The sequence below is a fragment of the Dasypus novemcinctus genome, chromosome 5 (assembly GCF_030445035.2).
Source record: "Dasypus novemcinctus isolate mDasNov1 chromosome 5, mDasNov1.1.hap2, whole genome shotgun sequence".
NCBI classification, from domain to species: Eukaryota; Metazoa; Chordata; class Mammalia; order Cingulata; family Dasypodidae; genus Dasypus; species Dasypus novemcinctus.
Window position 1 is genome coordinate 107,676,578 of NC_080677.1, and position 22,866 is coordinate 107,699,443.

The 22,866-nt window shown below is 48.4% G+C and overlaps 2 protein-coding genes across 5 annotated transcripts in view; both read left to right on the top strand.

Moving 5' to 3' along the window:
- Nucleotides 1-940: 940 nt before the first annotated feature.
- Nucleotides 941-20,924, top strand: SMO (smoothened, frizzled class receptor). Of its 4 annotated transcripts, XM_071215271.1 has the most exons (13): nt 941-1,102; nt 1,689-1,739; nt 12,660-12,865; nt 13,617-13,826; nt 14,099-14,271; nt 14,633-14,852; nt 14,951-15,074; nt 16,267-16,359; nt 16,774-16,882; nt 17,727-17,912; nt 18,385-18,533; nt 19,056-19,190; nt 19,401-20,924. In XM_071215271.1, the coding sequence occupies exons 3-13, from the start codon at nt 12,719-12,721 to the stop codon at nt 19,832-19,834; spliced, it is 1,980 nt and encodes a 659-aa protein (XP_071071372.1). In that variant the 5' UTR covers nt 941-1,102; nt 1,689-1,739; nt 12,660-12,718; the 3' UTR covers nt 19,835-20,924. The 4 variants fall into 4 exon arrangements, with proteins under 4 accessions (XP_071071372.1, XP_004463275.1, XP_071071373.1 ...); XM_004463218.5 differs by lacking the exon at nt 941-1,102 and having other exon boundaries at nt 1,178-1,739; XM_071215272.1 differs by lacking the exons at nt 941-1,102; nt 1,689-1,739 and adding an exon at nt 11,491-11,538.
- A 147-nt stretch (nt 20,925-21,071) lies between these two features.
- The window catches only part of AHCYL2 (adenosylhomocysteinase like 2), a 272,609-nt gene continuing 270,814 nt past the window's right edge, over nt 21,072-22,866 (top strand). The window contains exon 1 of the mRNA XM_023590153.2: nt 21,072-21,173. Within this exon, the coding sequence (XP_023445921.2) occupies nt 21,087-21,173 (87 nt within the window). The 5' untranslated portion in view covers nt 21,072-21,086. The remainder of the gene's footprint in view (nt 21,174-22,866) is intronic.

Below are 22,866 nucleotides of genomic sequence, written 5' to 3' on the forward strand. Positions count from 1 at the left end.
TCTCTCAGCGGTAAGAAAAGAAAAGCTACCTTAGTGTGCTGCCAGATCAGTAAAACTGAAGAGTTGCTCAGTGCTGGCTGAACCCCTGGTTATAGGTATAGATTGCTGCGAGGTGAAACCAAGTGCTGTGACTGGAAGCATGCCAAGCAAAGGGAGGAGGAAAGAAAAAATGAGCAGAGTAGGGAAGGGGCGCAGCAAAAACCTCTCTTGGCTAGCAAACAAGCACGGACTGGACATAACCAAAAATATGACAGTGCCAGTGGTTGGAAATCACAGTTCAGATTTCACACACGTCGGCACGTTTTGTTTCCAGACACCTGCTCCCACAGGTGACGGCAGCTGCGCAACTGCTGTGAGTGACCCTGAGGTCATCTCTTAGGTAGGTAGGAAGCATGGAGCTGACCATTCATGCTGGTAGGAATTGGAGAAGCGGGATCCCCAAATCCTGGCGCTCCTTCACTGGGACCCTGGGACAAGTGGAAAGACCTAGCCAAAAGTAGGAAAGAAAAATTGGCGGAGCGGAGGACGGGAATGTAGAGGAAGCTCCCGCTGACTTCAGGCACCCTCTGTCTCTCACACCCTAAAGCAGGGCGGGAGGAGTCCGCTTCCTGCTGACCACCAAATTGAAAGATCCTCAGAACGATCCAGGTGTCGGTGGAGTCTCGTTGCAGCTCAGGGCCACGGTTTCCATCCGTCTCTTGCCCGGAGGCGCGGGCTGATGGCAGGAAGGGTCACTATAGTCCCCTAGCCTTGGCCTCTCGGGGCGCCTGGGACGCCAAAGCTCGCGCTCCTCCTCTCTCTCGTCCCCTCCTCTCTTCTTCCCTCCCTCAGCCAGTCCCTCCTCCAGCCGCGGTGGAGGGGGGGGCCGGGCTTGGCTCCGCGAGGCCCTGTACATTCCAGAGAGCCGAGCGAGCTGGAGCAACAAAGGAGCCGGGTAGTTGGAGGGGGGAACCCGGGGGGCTGCGGCGCGCTGGGGCGAAAGTGGCGTCCGGGCGGCGGGCTGGAGCGGGGGTGGAGCCGGGAACTTAGCTCTGCACCCCCAGCCCGCGCCTGGCCTCCATCGCCCGGCGGGGAGTTGGTTTTAATGTTGGGAGGGGAAATGGTGCTGGAGATCGGGGGCGCAGGGGGCTCCCGGCGCTGAGGACAACTTAGTGGCCAGGCGAGGGGGTGGGGAGCTGTGCGTCCCGGCCCAGGCCTCCGCAGCCCAACATGGGCCGCGGGTTCCGAAGTTTGCGAAGTTGGGCGCGGAGGGGCCGGGGAGCGCGCAGCATCCGGGGGGGGTCCGGCCCCGGACTCGCGGGGCGCACAGAGAGCCTGAGGCGCCTGCACGGCCCCGGGGGTCGCGTGCGAGGCCGGGGGTCTCGGGGGAGCGCGTGGGGACGCCGGAGCTTCTGCTGAGTTGGCGGGTTTGGCCATGGCCGCTGCCCGGCCCGCGCGGGGGCCTGTGCTCCCGCTCCTGGGGCTGCTGCTGCTGCTGGGGGGCCCCGGCCGGGGAGCGGCCTTGAGCGGGAATGCGACCGGCCTTGGGCCCCGGAGCGCGGGCGGGAGCACGAGAAGGAGCGCGGCCGTGACCGGCCTTCCGTCGCTGCTGAGCCGCTGCGGCCGCGCCGCCCCCTGCGAGCCGCTGCGCTACAACGTGTGCCTGGGCTCGGCGCTGCCCTACGCGGCTACCTCCACGTTGCTGGCAGGGGACTCGGACTCCCAGGAGGAAGCACACGGCAAGCTGGTGCTCTGGTCGGGTAAGTGCGCCAGAGCCCGGTACCAGGGGCTTCCGATGGTGGAACGGGGAAACTTTTGGAACGAATAGGCTCAGGCCTGAGCTTTGCAGAGGGTGGAGGGATTAGAGGGACAGTCTGAAACTTTGGGGGCAGGTTACGTGCTGGAGGACCTTCGGTAGTAGGGGAGGGCGGGCAAGGAAGTTGAGAAGACGGTCACAAAAGGCGTGAGTTGGTTTGGGTGAGCAAAGGATGCAGGAGAATGAGGGTACCGGGAAAAGGGGGCTCCAGGTCACAGGAAAGGACTTTTTCTTTTTTTAAAGAAAATGAGATACCCCACTAAACTGCCACCCTGGAAACGGAGTTCTAGACTGTAGGGGAAAGACTTAGATTTTGAGTTAGAGAGGAAAAAGAGAAAGATAGGGGTAGAAGAGATTTAAGCATTTTGGAGACAGAGGACAGGGCAAAATAATTGGGTGGAATTTGTGAAGAAAAAAGGAAAAGTCTTGGTGATGAATAGTTAAAAGGTAACCTCAAGTCCAGGAACTCTTGCTTTGGGGGACAGGAAGTTCAGAGAACCCTGATATTGTCTTGCTTTCACCTGTGATTTTGGTTTCCTCATCTGAAAAATGGGGACTCTGAGCCTTGCTGGAGGTTGTGAAGGAATAAGACTATTCCAACAATTATTTTGTGGGCTCTTTGGGATTTGGATCCTCAGGCCCGTTAGCACAATAGAGGGACACTTAAGTCTGGGATCTTGAGAGCCTGTAGATACTTCCACGGTGGGTTCATGTCCCAGAGCCTTATTCTCACAGTGGTATTATGGCAGGTGTTGAGAAACTGCATACTGAACCCAAATAGGTTTTTCCTTAGCAGTGTGGAGTGAATTATCTCCCACCTGCCACCCTTTTCGGCTGGGGACTAGAGGGTGTTGGGGAAGGAGCTGGCCTTGTCATTCCCAGCTTCTGGCCAGTGTGATTACAAAACTGTCATGGAAGGAAAGGAAATATAAAGTCAGGAGCAGACCTGAGAGCCTCCTCCTTTTGACAGTCCTGAGGTACCCCACAACTTAGTTCTGCCTTGGAGCTCAGATGGTGAGGACTGTGATTGGGGGGAGTATATGTAGACTACCCATCATTGTCATCCTGGCCATTAGAGTGGCCTTCCCTGGGATGTTGGTCAAGGCAGGACTTAGGGGCTTAGTGCGGATGCCAGAGGGGGAACCTTGAGGATGGTGGAGCTGCATCTTATATGGGGGTCAGGTTCTAAAGGCAGTACATAAAGCAGGAAGTGTGACTATCCTTGAAAAAGTCACAAATTACCATAATGTATGGTATATGTGATTTTGCCTATACACTCTTTTTATGGTAATTTGTTTGTATAAATTGCGTGATACACAGTATATAAGAAGGGATATAATACAAAATATAATTTCAATCTTTAAAGTTACATAAATGCAAAATAGCAGAAGCCTGAGAGAATGAAAAAGGAAGACTAGAGAAAGGATAAGCAAGGTCACTTTGAGCACCACATAAAATAAGATTTGAGTTCAGGAACCAGCTGTATGGAAAAATCTAGCAAACTTTCAGGTCTAAGTTTGCTCGCACTAGGAGAGGGTTGCTCTCTATTTATTTTTTGCAGGAATCCATGGTTGAGTTCTAGGTTAAATGCTAGGGTGATGCTGACCCTCTGTAGCTACCATGAAATTGAGGAGGAAGAGTTTGAATCTCTTTCCAGTCCACTCTACTGGGAATAGCTGCTAAGCAGGCAGAAGTGATTTGGGCAGGAAAGTGTATGGGCTAGAGCCTTCTGCTGGTTGTGCAGGTTCAAACCTCACTAGCTCTGCCTCTGGTGGGCAGGGTGCTGAAGGTTCGTTAACTCACCCTGGGTTCATCCGGAGTTCCTCTGCCTCAGCCTCTCATCACTCAGTTCAGTCCGGTCCTTGTGTGTTTTCTAGTTGGACTCTTTCTGCATTGGGTCTTTCAGCTTGGTGTTATATGAGGCAGGGAGAGATGCAGGTTTGGTGCAAAGCTGGGTCAGCAGGTGGCTAGAGTGATCCCAAGGTACATGTTCAGCTGGGAGTCTCTGGCTAGTGATTTGTCCCTTCCTGAGATAGTGATCTTGATTCAGTATTAGACGTGGTTAGTGTCGCCAAGCCCTCAAAGGGTTCTTTTTTCTTTTTAGGTATTAGATGAGATAAGGTATTTTCCAATACCTTAGGTTGTCTTCCTTGTTTGTAATCTTTCGAAGGTAGAGACTTGGTCTTCCCTTTTTTTAAAACCCAAGCTTGCTCCTCTGAGTGTTCTCAGAATGCTGAGCCATCCACTCATTCACTCGGTTATGTATTGAGTGCTTGCTACATGTCACAACCTGGGCCAGTTTCTAGGGGATATAAAGATGAAAAAGAAAGACATCCCTGCCTTCAGGGGGAAGACAGATCATTCAACAGGCTGTAATAATACCTGCAAAAGGTATTGTGAAAGGACAGGGTGTTGAAGGAACACAAAGGGTTTTGGGGAGCAAGGGAAGATCCCCAAAGGAACTGCCATTTAATTCATGACCTGAGAAATAAGTAAGAATTACCTGGGCCAGTGGAAGGTTTCGGCAGGAGGGGAAAGGAAGAGGAAAAAGTATGCTCAGAGGTGTAAGGGTGAGAGTGGGCTTGGTACTTTTAAAGAGACAAGAATTTTAGCGCAACTGGATTAAAGCATATGAGAGCTAGAGATGTATGAGATAAATGAGGAGCCATCGAAGGCTTTTAAGCAAGAGAGAGATATAATCATATTTGTATTTTAGAAAGCTCTTTTGGTGTATGAAGAAGTCATAGAAGGAGGGAAAGCCCAGAGCCCAGGAGCTTGGTTAGGGGATGCTGGAGGTCAGGAAGGGGATAACAGGATGGATGAAACGGATGGAACCTAGGGAGTTTTGGGGGTAGAACCAATAGGACTTGCTGAAGTGGTGGAGGCGGGGCATGAGCAAGCCGGAGGAGCAGGGTTTCAGGCTTGGCTGGAATGTGATCCCATTCTCTTTCACTAAGAGACCGCTGGAGTTTAGGAAGAAAGCATGTGTTCAGTTTTAGCCATTGAATTTGAACTGCTTGTTGGGCATCCAAAGTGGAAATGTCCAGCAGGTCAGGAGTGTGAGTGGAAGAAGAGAGGTGCCACTATGTGCTTTCGTGGCCCAGAGAACTAAGACTTTGGGAGGGTGCCACCGAGTGAGGATGTTTATAGCTCAAACCAGGCCAGTTTCTAAGTCTGCATAGAATGCAGGTCTCTATCTTTCAACTCTCTGAACTTGGCCTTCTATCAGTCAGCATGTCTCCCCGTTGTAACTGGAAATTTTCCTTCCTAGGCATTCCAAGCTGACCAGTCAAATGTAATATCCAGGCCATGGCCCACCTTAGACCAAATTTGATTTGTAAATGGGTTAAAAACTGCAGAGAGGCCTGCAGTTGGTGAGGGAGTAGATCCCTGAGAGCAAGCACGTAGCTGTTCCTTGTTGACTGCTGCTTGGCTCTGTGTGTGCACATGGGCGTGTGGCCCTGTCACCCACCTGGAGTGCAACCAGGAGGAAAAAGACAGAGAAGCTGGGAAGGAATTTTTCGTTTGCCTCCCAGACTTCGAGTGAGAACTGAGAGGAGGTATGTTGTTGATGATGGTGGGTTATTTGAGGGGCATTATCAGGAAGAATTTCCTTAGAGTGGTTGCCAAACCTGGCTGATGATCAGAAGCAGTTTATATATATATATATATATATTTTTTTTTTTTTTAAGTAGAGACACACAGAAAAAACACCTGTGGACTCAAGTTTTCATTTTTGCTTCAGATTTTTAAAATTGTGAAATATCGCACATATACAGAAAAGTGCATAAAACAGATGTACTGAGTAACAAGTAATTACAAAGGAGACCTGGCTGAAGAAATAGAGCACTCCCATCCTCCTAGAAGCTCCACCTTTGTCTTTTCCAATCACATCGCTCTCCCTCCTCTTCTAGAGGTAGCCACTATGCTGATACTTTTGGTAATCATTACCTTGTTTTTTTCCTAAAGTTTTACCATCTAGATTTAGAATCTAGAATATATTTCAGTTTTGCATGTTTTTGAACTTTATACTAAAGAAATCCTGCTCTGTTTGTTCTTTTATGTCTTGCTTATTTTACTCTCCATTATTTAAAATGTACGATTGATCCATGTTCTTGCGCTCATTTTTTTTCACTGCCCAGTAGTATTCCATTGTATGCACATATCACAACTTACCCATTTTGTTGTTGAATGTTAGGTTGTCTCCAGTTTTTGGCCACTGTGACTAACACTGCTGTAAGCTTTCTTTTACGTATATCCTGGTGTAGTAGCACAGGTTTCTAAGTATGTACTTAGAAGAGTAGAGTTGCTAGGTAATAGGGTATGCACACCTTCAACTTGACTAAATAATGCCAACCTGTTTAAAAATGGTTGTGCCAACTTACACTCTGCTAGCTGAATTGAAGGAGCATCACTGCCCCACTTAATTCACAATGCTTAGTATTGTCAGACTTTTACTTTTTCCAGTCTAGTTGATATGTAGTGGTATGGAATTGTGGTCCTGATTTGCATTTCCCTGGTTGCTACTGAGGGTGAGTACCTTTTCAAATGTTTGCTGGCCCCTTAGATTTCTTTTGTGAAGCATCTATTCAAATCTTTGGTCTAATTTTCTATAAGTCTATTGTCATTTCATAAAATTTGTAGGAATTCTTTATATAACCTGAATATGAGTTCTTTACTGATTTTATGCATTGAAAATATCTTCTATTCTGTGGCTTGCCTTTTTTTTTTTTTTTTTTTTTTTTTGAGGTACCAGGAGCAGGTATTGAACCCAGGACCTTGTATGCAGAAAGCTGGTCTCAACCACTGAGCCCCACATTGGCTCCCCTGAGTTAATTTTCTCATTTGCTAGTTGTTGGTTTGTTTTTGTTTTTAGGAGGCACTGAGGACTGAACCCGGGACCTCCCATGTAGGCAGCAGATGCTCAACTGCTTGAGCCACATCCACTCCCTTGGCTTGCCTTTCCATTCTCTTTGTGCGTGTTCCATTGAGCAGAAGTTCTGAACTTTTAGGTAGTCATTTATCAAACTTTTCTTTTACTGGTAGTGGTTTTTGTATCTCATTTTAAAAAAATCTTTTCCTACTCCAAAGTTATGGAGATATTCTCTTATATTATCTTCTAAAAGCTTTACAAAATAACCTATCCTTTTAGTGTCATATAATTCGCCTAGAAAAAAAAAAAAGAAATCCTTCTCAACTTATTGCTCTGCCATAAATCTGCTGTCTAAATATATGTTTCTGGATCTTTATTCTGTTCCAGTGGTCTGATTGTCAATATCACACCATCTTAGATATATCTTTATGGTTCTTAACCTTCTTTGAGCCATGGACCCTTTTGGCAGCCTGGTAAAATCTATAGACTCTTCTCTCTATACTATTTTTAAATGCATAAAGTAAAACACATAGAATTTTAAAAAAGCATCTAGGATTACGAAGGAAATGAACTGTATTGAAATAGTTATCAAAATATTAAGAAAACAAGTGTGTGATTTGATAATTTATGTGCTTCTTTAGTAATACATTAAATAACAAGATTTAGTGTGGCTCTAATACTCTAATTTCAAGTGGTGATGAGCACTACAAATATTTTTAGATATCTGCAACAAAAATGTCTGTGATTTCCATTTGTGACAAAGTTACAGGTACTGCTATTGTTACTGTGGTACATTGTTTACATTCATAATGGAAGGAAATGCTAAATTTCAGTTTGGTGTAATTTCTCCCCCCAACCCAAGGTCATGGATCCCTGAATTCTATCCATGAATCCCTGTAAACCCCAGGATAAGAATCTCTACTTTATAGATGCCTTTTGCATTTTAATATAGAAATACTTGTTGGTAATTTTCATTGGGATTGTATCAAATATATAAATTTGAAAAAAAAAACTAACATTTTTATAACATTGAATCTTTCAATCATTAAACATTTATATATTTTTGTATATTGAGCTCTTTCTTCATTTTCTCAATATTTTTCACAGTTTCCTGCATATGGAGTTCTTTTTTTTTTTAAAGATTTATTTATTTCTCTTCTCTTCCTCCCTATTGTCTGCTCTCTTTGTCCATTCACTGTGTGTTCTTCTGTGTCCGCTTGCATTATCCAGCGGCATTGGGAAACTGCACCTCTTTTTTGTTGTGTCATCTGTGTGTGCGGCCCCACTCCTGGGTGGGCTGCACTTTTTTCCACAGGGGGCAGCTTTCCTTGTGGGGCACACTCCTTGCATGTGGGGCACCCCTCTGCTGGGACACCCCTGCGTGGCACGGCACTCCTTGCGCGCAGCAGCACTGTGCATGGGCCAGCTCCACACGGGTCAGGAGGGCCTGGGGATAGAACCCTGGACCTCCATATGGTAGGCAGATGCTCTGTCAGTTGAACCATGTCCGCTTCCCGAGAGTTCTTATATATCATTTCTTAGATTTATTCTAAGATACCTGATATTTTTGACACTATTTTAATTGGTACCTTTAAAATTTATTTAATTTTCTCTTTGTTGCTGGTATATAGAAATACAATTGATTTTGAATCCATTAAACTTGTTTAATTTTTCTGCTTTGTGAATGACAGCTTTGTCTCTTTTGTTTCAAGCATTATACTTCTTATTTATTTTTGTTTATAGCACTAGTTAAGACTTCTAATATGTTGTTAAAAAGAAGTGCTAATAGCAGCATTCTTGACTTGTTCTGGATTTCAGAGGGTAAACTTTTCTGCTTTCCACAATTAAAAATGAATCTTGAGCGCAAACAACGAGCAAAAAAACCAAAAACAAACGAGCAAATAGACGAGGGAGCCATAGCTGGGGGGGCAGGGGACCGGGGGCGAGGGGGAGGGGCCGGGGGCGGGGCGAGATGCAAGGCAGTGCATCTGTTTTAGGTGTAATTCTTTAAGTTTTGCCCCTGTATAACCACCACCATGCCCAAATTAGAGAATATATAAAACAAAAGTTTCCCTTGGATCCTTCGCCATCACCCCCATGCCCCACTTCAGCTTTGGGCAACCACCCATCTGCTTTCTATCCCTGTAGATTAGATTTATCTTTTCCACAGTTTCATATACAAGTAATCATTCTTTTATAGAATAGGGTGTATTCTTTTGAGTAAGCCTTCTTTCACTCAGAATAATGTTTTTGAGATCTGTTCAATGTTGGTGCATGTATCAGTAATTCATTCCTTTTTGTTACTAGGTAGTGGTCCATGGTATGGACATATCAGAATTTCTTTATCCAGTCCCCTACAGATAGATATTTATGGTGTTTTCAGCTTTGGGTATTATTAATAAATCTGCTGTGAACATTCATGCACAAGTCTTGGTGTGAACATATGTTTTCACTTCTCTTGAGTAAATAGCTAGTTGTAGAATGGCTGAGTCATATGATAAGTGTATTTTTTTAATGGATCAATTTTATTGATGCATATTAAGCATGCAGTTTATCAGAGGTGTGCAGTCAGTCGTATTTGGTGTGATCGCATAGTTGTGCATTTGTCACTTCGATCGTTATTAAAACATTTTCATTATTTCAATAATAATGATGATAGGCAAGGAACAAGCGGGTGGATGGATAGGAGGGCTCCCTGCTTCTTGGTGTCTCTGTTTCCCCTGCTGTGCATGACTGCTGTTTCTAGCTATTCTTGCACAGGAATTATTTTATTTATTGAGTGGTTTTGTTGGGATGTGTTTGCATGCCATGTGGTCTGTCCAGGGTGTACAGCCAGTGGCTCTTAGTGTGGTTGCAGTGTTGTGCATTCATCTTGAAAATTTTAGAACAATTTCATTGCTCCAGGAGGAGGGACTCCACACCCCTTGGCATTCCTTCCTTGGCCCTGCATGGCCACTAATCTAATTTTATCTTTATAAAATTAAAAAAAAAAAAAATCTTAAAACAATGGTTCTCAAACTTGACATTATCAGAATTCCACAACCAAAACATCTTTTTAAAGTCTTGATCAAATTGTGGCAAACATTATTTCAAAAGTCTATGAATATAGAAAACTGCAGAGGTTAATATTATTAGAACACCTATACATGTAGTTTTCCTTTTTGGTTCATATTTTATGAAAATAAAATAAATTAAGCAAATCAAATAAAAGTTTTTTGTTGTTGTTGCTTTTTTAAGGTACCGGGGTGGGACTTGAACCCGGGACCTTGATGGAAGCTGGTGCTCAGCCACTGAGCCTCATTGGCTCCCTGATTTGGTTTTTTTGTGTGTTTCTTTCCACTTTTTTTTTTTTTTTTTTTTTTTAGGAGGCACTGGACACCGAAGCCAGGACCTCCTGTGTGGGAAGCAGACGCTCAACCACTTAAGACACTGAGATACATCTGCTTCCCAATTCAAATAAAGTTGATGTCCCCTTTATCCCACTTTCTAGTTCCAGGCCTTTCTCTCCTTCTCTGGGGAGCTTCTGGTATCCCAGAAATTTGTATATATTTTTGTACTAGAACTGGGGATTAAACCTGGGACCTTGTATGTGGGAAGCCAGTGCACAACCGCTGAGCCACATTGGCTCCCCTGTGTTGGTTTTTTCATTTGTTTGCTTGTTGTTTGTTTTTGTTTTTATGAGGCACTGGGGACCAAACCCGGATCTTCCTTGTGGGAAGCAGGTGCTCAGCTGCTTGAGCCACATCTACTCCCCTGTAGATATCTTTTATTGGTTTGTTCTTACCCTTAAAAAATTTATTTGTTCAAAAAAAATATACTTATCGTATGACTCAGCCATTCCACACCTAGCTATTTACTCAAGAGAAGTGAAAACATTTGTTCACACCAAGACTTGTGCATGAATGTTCACAGCAGATTTATTAATAATACCCAAAGCTGGAAACAACATAAATATCTATCTGTAGGGGACTGGATAAAGAAATTCTGATATGTCCATACCATGGACCACTACCTAGTAATAAAAAGGAATGAATTACTGATACATGTACCAACATGAACAGATCTCAAAAACATTATTCTGAGTGAAAGAAGGCTTACTCAAAAGAATACACCCTATTCTATAAAAGAATGATTACTTGTATATGAAACTGTGGAAAAGATAAATCTGATCTACAGTGATAGAAAGCAGATGGGTGGTTGCCCAAAGCTGAAGTGGGGCAAGGGGGTGATGGCGAAGGATCCAAGGGAAACTTTTTTCTATGTTCTCTGACTTAGGCAAAACTTAAAGAACTACACTTGAAACAGATGTATTGCATTGCATTCTGCCCCAACCCCCACCCCCATGGCTTCCTGGTCTGTTTGCTCATTTGCATTTAGACAAATGCACAGAACAATACTATGCCCTCCAAATAGTCCCTCATGCTGCTGGTTCATAGGCAAGTCTGGTGGTACCCCTAACCCCTGGCCACTATTGCGCTGTCGTCCCCCAGGGCCCACCCACGTGACATTTCTGAGGGTGGGCCTCCATCTAGAGTGAGAAAGGTTGTCTGGGTGATTCTGAGTTGAGTCAGGTTTGGACACTTTGCCTGAGGATCTTGCTTCTCAAGTGGCTGGAACTTGCTTTCTGCCTCTGGAGTTGTCTGTCACTAGTAATGGGAACGGTGAGCTGTCAGAGGTCTCAGACAAGTAACACAGCAGCTCACTTTTATTGAGTGTTTACTATATAACAGATTCTGTGATCTCAGTCTTCACTAGTGAGATTCCACGAGGTAAATCTATTATCCCCACTTTACAGATGATGAAACTGAGATTAAGTAATTTGCCTACGATCACCCAGCCAGGAAGCAGTAGAGCCAAGATTTGGCCGCAGGTGAGCTAGTTGCAGGGTCTGTGCTCCTTACCACTCGACTCTTTCAACCCTCCCAAAGGAAAGTGGTTACCTGTTCCCTCTGCATGACTATGTGACAGTCACCCACGTTGGCTCTCACAGCCTCAGAAGCTTCTCCCAATACGTCTTGCTTGGAAAGTGGTGTTCCTGAAGCGTTAGTCAGGAGAGGCTAAGGGGACAGATAGCAGAGTGAGCCCAGCTACTGGGGTGAGGAGAGGGGGAGCCTGGGCTGGGGCAGGGCGCTGGGAGACCCTGGTCTGTTTCTGTCTTGCTGACCATACCTTTCCTCCCTCTGCACTGGACAGAGGGCGCCTTCCCTGTCTCACTCCGTCTGATTTCCTGTTTCCTCCTCTGGCTTTGGAGTACCTGGCTCCTCTGACTACCTCTTCTTAAGCTCCCACCTCTCCTCTGTCTCACCTCAGCTTGGTAAGAGAAACAAGAGTTCTTGGGGCCTGGGCAAAGGGAAATAACTCCTGGTTCTGCTGAACGGTGCTGATGAGGGGTGGGGCCCTCCTTTCCTCTGAGAGAGGCCAGCAGAGCTTTTAAGAATGCTCCTGAAAGGGTAAATCAGCCTGGGACTCGGAACCAGAGGCACTGCTACTCCCGAGCAAGGCATTTGGGAATGAGGGTCATTTTTTTTTTGGAAGAAAATTAACTGAATTATAATGTACAGACAGAAAATTACACAGATCATAGCTCAGTAAATTTTCACTAGGGTGAAAATTGGTGTGACCAGTATCACTTCCTCTTCAGGCCTTTTTTCAGTGACTACTCCTGAAGAGGATGGGTATTTGGGGGTGTTTTTAGGTCGTCCCAATGATTGACGGGCTCTACTGGCATTTGGTGAGAGGCATTTGGTGAGAGGGGTCGAGGGATGCTAAATATTCTACAATGCATGGGGACAGTCCTGTAGCCTAGAGAATTGTCCTGCCCAAATGCCCTGTGGGGAAACACTGTGCCTGACAGCTCTGAGCAGGAGTGACCTGCAATGTGGCAACGAGACAGGTGCCTTAGGCCTGGGGACACAGGGATGCGGCAGCGGCTGTGGATCAGAGTGAGGAGGGGTCTTCGGCCAATATGTCCACACTGTTGCCACCCGCCAGGCCTCCGGAACGCCCCCCGCTGCTGGGCAGTGATCCAGCCCCTACTGTGTGCTGTGTACATGCCCAAGTGCGAGAACGATCGGGTGGAGCTGCCCAGCCGCACCCTCTGCCAGGCCACCCGTGGCCCCTGTGCCATCGTGGAGAGGGAGCGCGGCTGGCCCGACTTCCTGCGCTGCACCCCCGACCACTTCCCCGAAGGCTGCCCGGTGAGTCTGTCGGGACAAGGTCCTGGCTATCTGGGATGGGCAGGACAGGACCAGGCAGAGGGCCGGGTCCAGCAAGCAGGGTCAGGGTGCTGAGAGCCGTGTCCCTGGGAGATGCTAAGTCTACAACCTTGGGGTCAATAGGCTACAAACCCGAACGGAAGCTCCCGGGCTAGGTCCGACTGTCAGGGCTATCTATTTATTTATAAAAGATAATTTGTGTCCAGCGAGTAATTTTTCAGTGCTCATTCTGTTTGTGTTGGGGAGTTAAAGAAGTTGTGGATGACAAGAACCTGTTGTCAAGAAGTTTATCATATAGTTGGAGAGTCAGGGCATGCACATGTAAAGCAGCTAGAGACACCAAGATGGGGAGTGTGATCTAGTTCTGGGGGTGAAGGATAGATTATAAGTGTAGTAATAATAGCAACAGTAATAATTGTATTATTATTTACTGCATGCCAAATGCTGTTCTAAGCATTTAATGTATATTTATTCATTTAACCCTTAAAAGACACAATGAAGTAGGTACTACTATCTTATAGTTGGGGACACTGAGGTATAGAGAGGTCAAATAATTTGCCCACGGTTACGCTGCCATTAAGCGGCAAGTCTGGGATTCACACCTCAGAAGTCTGTCTCCAGACCTGTGCTCTTAGCCACTCTGCCAGGCTGTCCCTGAACCTTCTTTTTAACGAAGGGCTTGCCCCTGAGCCTCCCTCTCCCTTTTGCACTTTCCTCCCTCCCCTGGTGCCAGAATGAAGTACAGAACATCAAGTTCAACAGCTCGGGCCAGTGTGAGGCTCCCCTGGTGCGAACCGACAACCCCAAGAGCTGGTACGAGGACGTGGAGGGCTGCGGGATCCAGTGCCAGAACCCGCTCTTCACCGAGGCCGAGCACCGGGACATGCACAGCTACATCGCCGCCTTCGGTGCCGTCACCGGCCTCTGCACACTCTTCACCCTGGTCAGCTGAGAGCAGGCCTGGGGTGGGGGTCGGGGTGTCAGGGGAGAGGCAGGCGGGTCCCTGGAAACCCTCAGCCTGAAGGATGGAAAGGAAATGGGATTGTCAACAAGAGAGGCTGGGCTCTGGGAGCAGAGAGGGAGGTGGGGAGAAGAGAACTTGGTGGGGCGGCCCCAGGGCAGGTAGCCATAAGGGATCCGGGGATCTGAGGAGCTGCATCTGAGACAGCGAAAGAACCCCAGCCTCACAGAACAGGCCCCACTTCTCTCTTCTAGGCCACATTTGTTGCTGACTGGCGGAATTCGAATCGCTACCCTGCTGTTATTCTCTTCTATGTCAATGCGTGTTTCTTTGTGGGCAGCATTGGCTGGCTGGCCCAGTTCATGGATGGTGCCCGCCGGGAAATCGTCTGCCGTGCGGATGGCACCATGAGGCTTGGGGAGCCCACGTAGGTGTCTTGGGGACACAGAGGTGAGGGTCGGGGGAGAAAGGCTGATTAAATGCATATTTACCGTGGAAAAAGCAGAGGTTGGACATGAAACCGAGATGTCATTGAGGGATTCGGCTCTGCTGCCTTGCATCGTTTAGGTTTCAGTGTTAGGACCTTGGTTGTTTGCATCTGTTCAAAAAGGCATCTTTTTTATCCTCTTCAAATATGACCTGGGTTCTGTCTTCAAGCTCTGCCTCCTAGGAACTTCTAGAAACAAAGGGTCTTGGATCAAGGTTGGGGGTTGAAGAAGTATAACCTCCAACTTTGTTGAGGGAGTACAGAATGACCTCCCCAAGTGACACCCTACGCCTCTGCACAGCTCCAACGAGACCCTGTCCTGCGTCATCATCTTTGTCATCGTGTACTATGCTCTGATGGCTGGTGTGGTCTGGTTTGTGGTCCTCACCTATGCCTGGCACACCTCCTTCAAAGCCCTGGGCACCACCTACCAGCCTCTCTCGGGCAAGACCTCCTACTTCCACCTGCTCACATGGTCCCTCCCCTTTGTGCTCACGGTGGCAATCCTTGCCGTGGCCCAGGTATAGTGGCTGGGAGGTGGCTGGAGACCTGTGTGGCGTGGGCTTGGGTGAGAAGGCCACAGGTTCAGCCTGTCCCTCCCTGTCCCCTCCTGCTGCAGGTAGATGGGGACTCTGTGAGCGGCATCTGTTTTGTGGGCTACAAGAACTACCGATACCGCGCTGGCTTCGTGCTGGCCCCAATTGGCTTGGTGCTCATTGTGGGAGGCTACTTCCTCATCCGAGGTGAGTGAAGACCAGGCCAGGGCCAGTCGGGCAACAGAAAGTACTGAGCATCTGCTATGTGTAATTAGGCACTAGGAGCTGCCAGCTCTGTCACCTTCCCACTGGGACCTCAGCAAGCCCACAGAGGGCCTTGGTGCAAATTAGGTGGGCACAATTGGACACTGGGTATGGGAACAGTGTGTGTTTGTGCTGGCCAGAAAAATGCACCCCTTTCCCCAGAGCCTTGTTCCAGGGCGAGTGGAGCTTGGGCTGGGTTCCAGTCCCCACTCACCCCCTTGGCCAGATGCCCTTGTGTGCCAAACACCCTCAGCAATCTTCCCTGTCCACACGGACCAATTTGGAGCCTTTGGTCATGTATACGTGCACCAGTTTTATATATACCCTTGATGTTTTGGAGCTCAGGTTCTCACTCCCACCTTCTACCACCAACCCCCATGCACAATTTTCACCAGATACATGGATTCACTATTCTCCACTCTCCCTGACTTGACCTGCCACCTCCACATTGCCTTTGTATCTACTTAGCTCACCTTTGCCGGGCTTTCTTTGTAAACTTCCATTTCCTCACCCTGCATCTTCGGCCTTCTGTTCAGCCCACCTCTTTTCCCTCTTTGTGGCAATGTGTCTGGACTTCCGACGGGTGTTTGGTATCTGTGCTGTCCTGGATGGTAGCCACTAGTCACAGTGGCTATCAGCCACCTGAAATGAAACTAGTTCAAAATGAGACCGTAAAATACACTCTGCGTTTTGAACACTTGGTATGAGAGAATGGAAAATATCTCAATCATTTCTTATATCGATTACATGTTGAAATGACCATGCTTTGGATAAACTGGGTTTAAAATTCATTTCACTTGTTTCCTTTTACTTTTTTAATGAGGCTACTAGAAAATTTAATGGCTCATGTTGTATTTCTGTTGGACAGCACTGTTTTATGCCTTGTCTGTCCCAGCAGCTTTGACCTCATAGCCTTACTTAGGGGTGGTCAGGCCAGGACTGAGGCTCCCTCTCTCTTCTCAACCCTCCCTATGGTCTCTGCCACCAACTTGTTCTCCATTTCTCTAGTGTCTTCAGTTCCCCAAGGTTTAAATCAGCACAGGACTCCAGGGTCATGAGACCTCCCCATATATACCTCCATCCCCCTAGAGAGTGGCCTCACTCCCGCTTATGTCTGAGGTCTCCCTCTGTTCAGGAGTCATGACTCTGTTCTCCATCAAGAGCAACCACCCTGGGCTGCTGAGCGAGAAGGCTGCCAGTAAGATCAACGAGACCATGCTGCGCCTGGGTGAGTGGGTCAGGGGGACTTTGGCCTGAGGTTCTGGCCAGCCCAGTACTGCATTCTCCTGGGGCCATGTGAACTGCAGGAAAGGGTCTTGGAGGATGTCAGTGGGTCAAGTTAGCAGTGATGGGGATGAGGGCATGATGTGTGTGTCTTGGTGGTGGTGGTGATAGTGACAGCTCAATAGAAGACAGCCTTTTCAGGTAGAAGAATTCTAGAGTTCATGCCAAGACTGCTACCTAATGCCCACTCCCCTCTCCCTTTAGTCTTCACACAGTTGCCTTAAGTGTCCTTTTGGCCTTATTTTGGAGAGTAATCTTCTTGAACTGAGTCCAGCTTAAATTTACCCCAGACTGAGTTGTCCCAGGGCAGCGATACCTGGGGTTGGTCATGTCCTGTCCTGCCCCTGTTCCTTCACAGGCATTTTTGGCTTCCTGGCCTTTGGCTTCGTGCTCATTACCTTCAGCTGCCACTTCTATGACTTCTTCAACCAGGCTGAGTGGGAGCGCAGCTTCCGGGACTACGTGCTGTGAGTGAGGGACTGGGGGCTTGGAGGCAGCTGTGGTAGGAGCTGAGGTAGGATGTAGGTAGAGGCCCTCCTCTGCTGTGCAGCAGAAATTCTTCCAATTCCCTGTTTCTGACAGCAGATTAAACTGGCCACCATGCCCAAGACATCCTTTATTCTGTCATTTACCAAAGGTGCCCAAGACATCCTTTATTCTGTCATTTACCAATCATGACAAATAACCTTCAGTTCCTTGCTTAAGCCCTCTGTATCCTCATGGCCTGCCTGGCTGATGTATTTGTAGCTGTTAGAAGCCAATTCACATCACAGAAGTTGCTCTCTAATTCTTGGGAACTCTTTCACAGAGTTTATTGTTGATCCCTGAACAGGAGTAGTTAACCGCTCTATGTTAGTTTAATAGCATGTTAATGTTTGCTAGTTTTTTACCATTTTTTTTGTGTCGTAATGAGGATGAATCTGAGAGGATACATCATCTCAGTTGCCAAAAGAAGTGCAGCACTTGCAATTCCCATGGTTAACATTTAAAATGCTCATCAAAATTGACACGGGTCCACATCCTGACTACGTCAGGCTCTTTCTCAATGGCTCTAGACTGTAGGGCGTGGTTCATAACCATGGCTGCACATCAGATCACCTGGGTTGCTTTAAAACACACTGATTGCTTGAGTCCCTTCTCCAGAGATGCTGATTTAATTGCCTGAATTGGGGGCCAGGCATCAAAAGCTCCCCAAGTGACTCTAATGAGAAGACAGTGTTGCGAATCAGTGCTACGGGGCGTTGCTGATTGTCATAGCACCTACTTAAGTGGGCCCCGAACGTCTTGTCTCTCTGCTTTCCTTCCCCGTAGATGCCAGGCCAATGTGACCATTGGGCTGCCCACCAAGAAGCCCATCCCTGACTGTGAGATCAAGAATCGCCCCAGTCTCCTGGTGGAGAAGATCAACCTGTTTGCAATGTTTGGCACTGGCATTGCCATGAGCACTTGGGTCTGGACCAAGGCCACTCTGCTCATTTGGAGGCGCACCTGGTGCAGGTGGGGCCGGTAACCAGTCTGTTCTGACCTTTGTGTCTTTCTCTCTCAGCCTCAGCGTCCCATCTTTAGACTTTGGCTAGCTAGTCCCACTTTCCCCATAGCCTCAGACAGTGAGTTTTCTAACGGACTGCTCTAAGTGGCCTAAAGCCACCTTCCCTGCAGCTCACCACTGCCCCCTGGTGACACCTCCTGTCCCTGGAAGGCCTGAGGTCCTGGTCTTGGGCCAAGTGCTGAGCCAGCTGCCAGCATCTTCAAAGAATGAAGCGAGTGATTTGAGAGCTGGGCACACAGGAGCCCTTCATTCTAGGCCCATTTCTTTTCAGAGAAGATCGCTATTCCTCAGAGTCCTTGAAGGAATTGAGACCTTCTGGAGCCTCCTTCTCTGGAGGGAAGGCAACTTGCTGGTCTTTCACAAGCTTTGATGGGAAGTGGCTGCTCCTCCACTTTCCCTCCCCCACCTTTCTCCTCTCAGGTTGACTGGGCAGAGTGATGATGAGCCCAAACGGATCAAGAAGAGCAAGATGATCGCCAAGGCCTTCTCCAAACGGCGGGAGCTGCTACAGAACCCAGGCCAGGAGCTCTCCTTCAGCATGCACACCGTCTCCCACGATGGGCCTGTGGGTGAGCTCCAGCCCCTTCCCCCACCTGATGCCCTGTCCCATGGGCTCCTGGCTGGTGTGAACTTGTGGGGACCGTTTGGAAGGCCGTGAGGATCAAGGCGCTCTCTCCTCTCTCATACACTTGTTCTTCTCCATTCTCCAGCTGCCCCTCATCTGCCCCTCTGCCCTGTGCCTTCTTTATGGTTCTGCCTCTGGGTCTGCTTGCTGGTACTTTGGTTCTGAGAGGACAGATTTCCCTTTTCCTTCTTTCCCTGTTTTCTCCAGTTGCTCTTCTTGACCTAAAATAAGTCAGGGTTTTAGGACCTGGATTGCTGGCCTCTAGGTAGGCCCTTTGGGAGCTTAAAGTCTCCTGCCCCATTTGGGTTTGGAATGTGTAGGGAGCACTGGGATTAGCAGGGTGGGCTTTCTGTGCTGAGCAGAGTGGGAGGGATTTGTTGGAGGAAGGAGAATGGTGCTGATAAGGGGAGTCACTGTGAGGATCTGAGCAGTCAATAACCCTTATCTTTACCTCCCCATCCCACAGCGGGTTTGGCCTTTGACCTCAACGAGCCCTCAGCTGATGTCTCCTCTGCCTGGGCCCAGCATGTCACCAAGATGGTGGCCCGGAGAGGAGCCATACTGCCCCAGGATGTGTCTGTCACCCCTGTGGCAACACCAGGTAGGAAGACATGGGCTTCTGTAGGAAGGTGGGGTCTTTGGCCAGGGGAGTCAGAAGGGGAGGAGGAAGGAGAGGCCCTGCAGGATCTGAAGTTTAGGGGAGGCACCAGAGGTCTAGAGTTTTGGGTCCCAAGCTAAAAGAGTAGGGGTCTGAGGGGAGGAGGGACAGAGCCTGGGCCCTGTGTGCATGTACTCTCTCTCTCTCCTCCAGTGCCTCCAGAGGAGCAAGCCAACCGGTGGCTGGTTGAGGCAGAGATCTCCCCAGAGCTGGAGAAGCGCCTGGGGCGGAAGAAGAAGCGGAGGAAGAGGAAGAAGGAGGTGTGCCCACTAGTGCCACCCCCTGAGCTTCCCCACCCCAGCCCTGCTCCCACCTGCAGTGCCGTTCCTCGACTGCCTCAGTTGCCCCGGCAGAAATGCCTGGTGGCCACAGGAGCCTGGGGAGCTGGCGAACCTTGTCGGCAGGGAGCCTGGACCCTGGTCTCCAACCCCTTCTGCCCTGAGCCCAGCCCCCTTCAGGCTCCGTTTCTGCCCCGCGCCCCCGCCCCCACAGCGTGGGCTCAGGGCTGCCGGCAGGGTCTGGGGCCTGTTCACTCCCGCACCAACCTGATGGAGGCAGAGCTCATGGATGCAGACTCAGACTTCTGAGTCTAGAGAGCAGGATCTGGGACAGGACGGGAGGGACAAACACCATTCCAAGGCTCTTCTTCCTCCCTGAGAGTGCTTCCCCAGGATCTTGTCTTCTAGAGAACCCGAGGACCCAGCTGTTCTATATGCCTGGCTAAAGGCAGCATGACCGTGGGAAAGAGCCCTGATTGGCTGCATCTCCCAGGGTAGGACTCATCTCAGGGCAAGGCCCTGGAACACAGAGTCCCCATTTCTATCCCACCAGCTGGTGCCTGGCTGACAGCATCTGTCTCCAACAGGATCATGGAGTATGTGGAGCTTAGACTGGAGCAGTAATGGCAGAGGCAGGGGTGACAGTATCAGAGTGGGCTGTGGTGACCAGGGAGGCAGCCGAGCCTGTGCTTGGCAGATGAGGGCTGGCTGCCCTTTACTGTGCCAACTCATGCCCTTTCCCAGTGATCTCAGACCGAAAGTCAGTTTATTATGTCATTAGCCCTTTGAGTGGGGGCAGGTCTCCCTCTTACAGGTGGTTCTGGGGCTAGGAGGTGCCTACTCCCAAGGGGGCTATCACCTCTCTTGGGAATTGCCCAGCTGACCCTACCCCAGGCCAGTAACCCATCCTCTGTGCTCCTGCACTCTCCTTCCTCTTTCCCACTTCACTTCAAGCAGGCCAACCTGCTCCTGTTTCCTGTGTGTTGATTAAGACCCCAAAGGGTGGTGGCAGCACTCCCCAGAAGCACTCCCCATCCTGTCTATCCCCGCCCCTTTGCTGCTGCCTCCATCTCCAGGTGAGAGATTGGTTCAGCTCTAGAGCCTTGTGCCTGCCATGGTGTAGAAACAGTGACCTCTGGGTTATCTCTTCTTCATAGCCACCCAGTAGGGGATGGATCCTCCAGCTTGAGGGGCTCCCCTTGGAAGTTGCTGTAGCTTCAATCAGGCAGAAAAGGTTCCTTCAACTTCTATAATCTGTGGGTGAGAAAATTCCCACATTTTATAACCCCAATTTCAAGAAGCAGACAGCAGGAAGCCTTAGAAGCTGGCTGGGTTCCAGATCAGGGGAAAGGGAGGGGAAGAAGAAATATAAATAGTAAATAAAAGGTTTTTGTATAAACTCTTGGTGTGCTTCTTTTCCATAGGCTCTGGTCCTGACCTGTTAACCTGGTTCTGGTCTAGTACTGATCTCAAAAACATTTGAAGGCTATTCTGAGAGGCCAAGAGCTTGATGCTAATGAGGTCATGACTGGCAATCCAATGTCAGGCTGATGTCAGCGTAATGTGCTGCCTGTCCTGCCTGGCCAGTTGGTTCTCTACTGACGAAAGCTCTTCTGTGGCCACAACTGCTTCACTGCCCACTCATAAGGTAATTGAGCAAAAACATACAACTTGCCCCTGGACGGACAATTGGAAGCAAGTGTCCTCCTGATGGTGTCCGTGGATGGGGCTGGCTCCTGGTGGCAATCCTGCGCTCCACCTCTGGGGACTTTCCCTTCTTTAAGGGGATGTCAATCGGGCCAGGTGCATTCTGATCCACAGCTTCCTCCCAGTCAAAGGGAAATCTGTTGTTCCATTTCTCCCAAAAAGGTGTCACTAGAAGACTGGGAACTGGGTTGCTAGGACTCAGGAGTACATGGAAAGAAGATCCATGGAGGAAGGAGGGGGTACCCATAGGCTTAGAGGGTACTGTAAGAAGAGTATGACCAGGCAGGCTTATTGGAGGAGTATACCTTTCTACTGCTGCTCAAGCATTTTTACTAAAGCCAGAATCAAGGGGAAGGGGATGGAGAACTAATACTCTGATCTTATTCTAGGCAGTTTACTGTATATCATTATAATAATAATAGCAACCTCTTACCAAATGCTTGCTAGGTCCTGGGCACTCTTCCAGGCACTTCACGTGCCTTAACTCATTGACTCTCACCACAGACTTATGAGACACTGTTAAAATCTCATGATGTTGAGCACAGAAAAGCTAAATGGCTTAGCCCAAGGCTACAGAGTAAGTGGGAGTGAGAATGCTGGGATTCCATCAGGGCTGTTTGCTCCAGAGTCTGCCCTTAAACTCTGTGCTCTATTGCCTTTCATTTAATGCAGTGGATAACAATCCAAGGAGCTATTTTTATGTAGAAACAGACTCAGTGAAGGAAAATGACTTGCCCCATCCTCACAGATAATGACAGACCAAGCAAGGTCTTCCCGACTCTCAAATCCAGCTCTTTCCACTCTCAAATCTGACCTCTAATTTTTCCTCCTCTTCATGTTTCCCATTTGTGTTCCCTTTGGCTACTTAGCTCATCCCTGCCTTTACTCCTTCTCTTAGCAGCGTTATAGCTTTTTTTTTTTTTTAAACCTTTATCATCAACAATATTTAAAACAAAATTTATCAGTGTTACCTAAAGATCTTTTCTGAAATAAGGGACAATGTTACGATTTTCTTTCTTTGTTTCATCCGACCACTAGTCCCCCTCCCTCCCTTCATCCCTTCTTTCCTTGGTGGATTACTTATGTTAAGGTCAGGGGATGGGGTGGAAGTGTTCAAAATGGGCCTTAAAAATTTGAGAAGCGTCACCTTTCCACTTATGGCTGTGGCGGCTTACAGAGACTCCGGGGTCACCAGAGGGCGCTGTGAGCCCAGCTTTTGCTGGAGGACCAGGACCATGCATACTCCCACAGCTGGCCCTGTACAGGCAGTGCCGGATAGCTGGGCAATAGGGACTGCCTTCTTGAATTAGATTCTTGGAAGAGCCTCCTCAGGGTGCAAGAGGAGCCTGGTTTGGGGGACGCCCTAGAGGTTTCCATGTACTAACTGCTGTAGCAGCTTCTGTCCTCAGCTGCTCCATGTGGGCCCCACCTATGCCACTTACCAGCTCAATCATCCTGCTTCCCAGGTTTTGGGGCCTGCCTGTCCCAGCTTCTTTAAAGCAGTCTGTCTACTGCTCCCACCCCTTCATGTACTTACTAGAAATTCTTTTTGAATTTTAAGAAGTTGAAAAGATATAGAAAAGCACAAAGAACAACCTAGTATACACTCATATATCCACTGCTCAGAATTAACA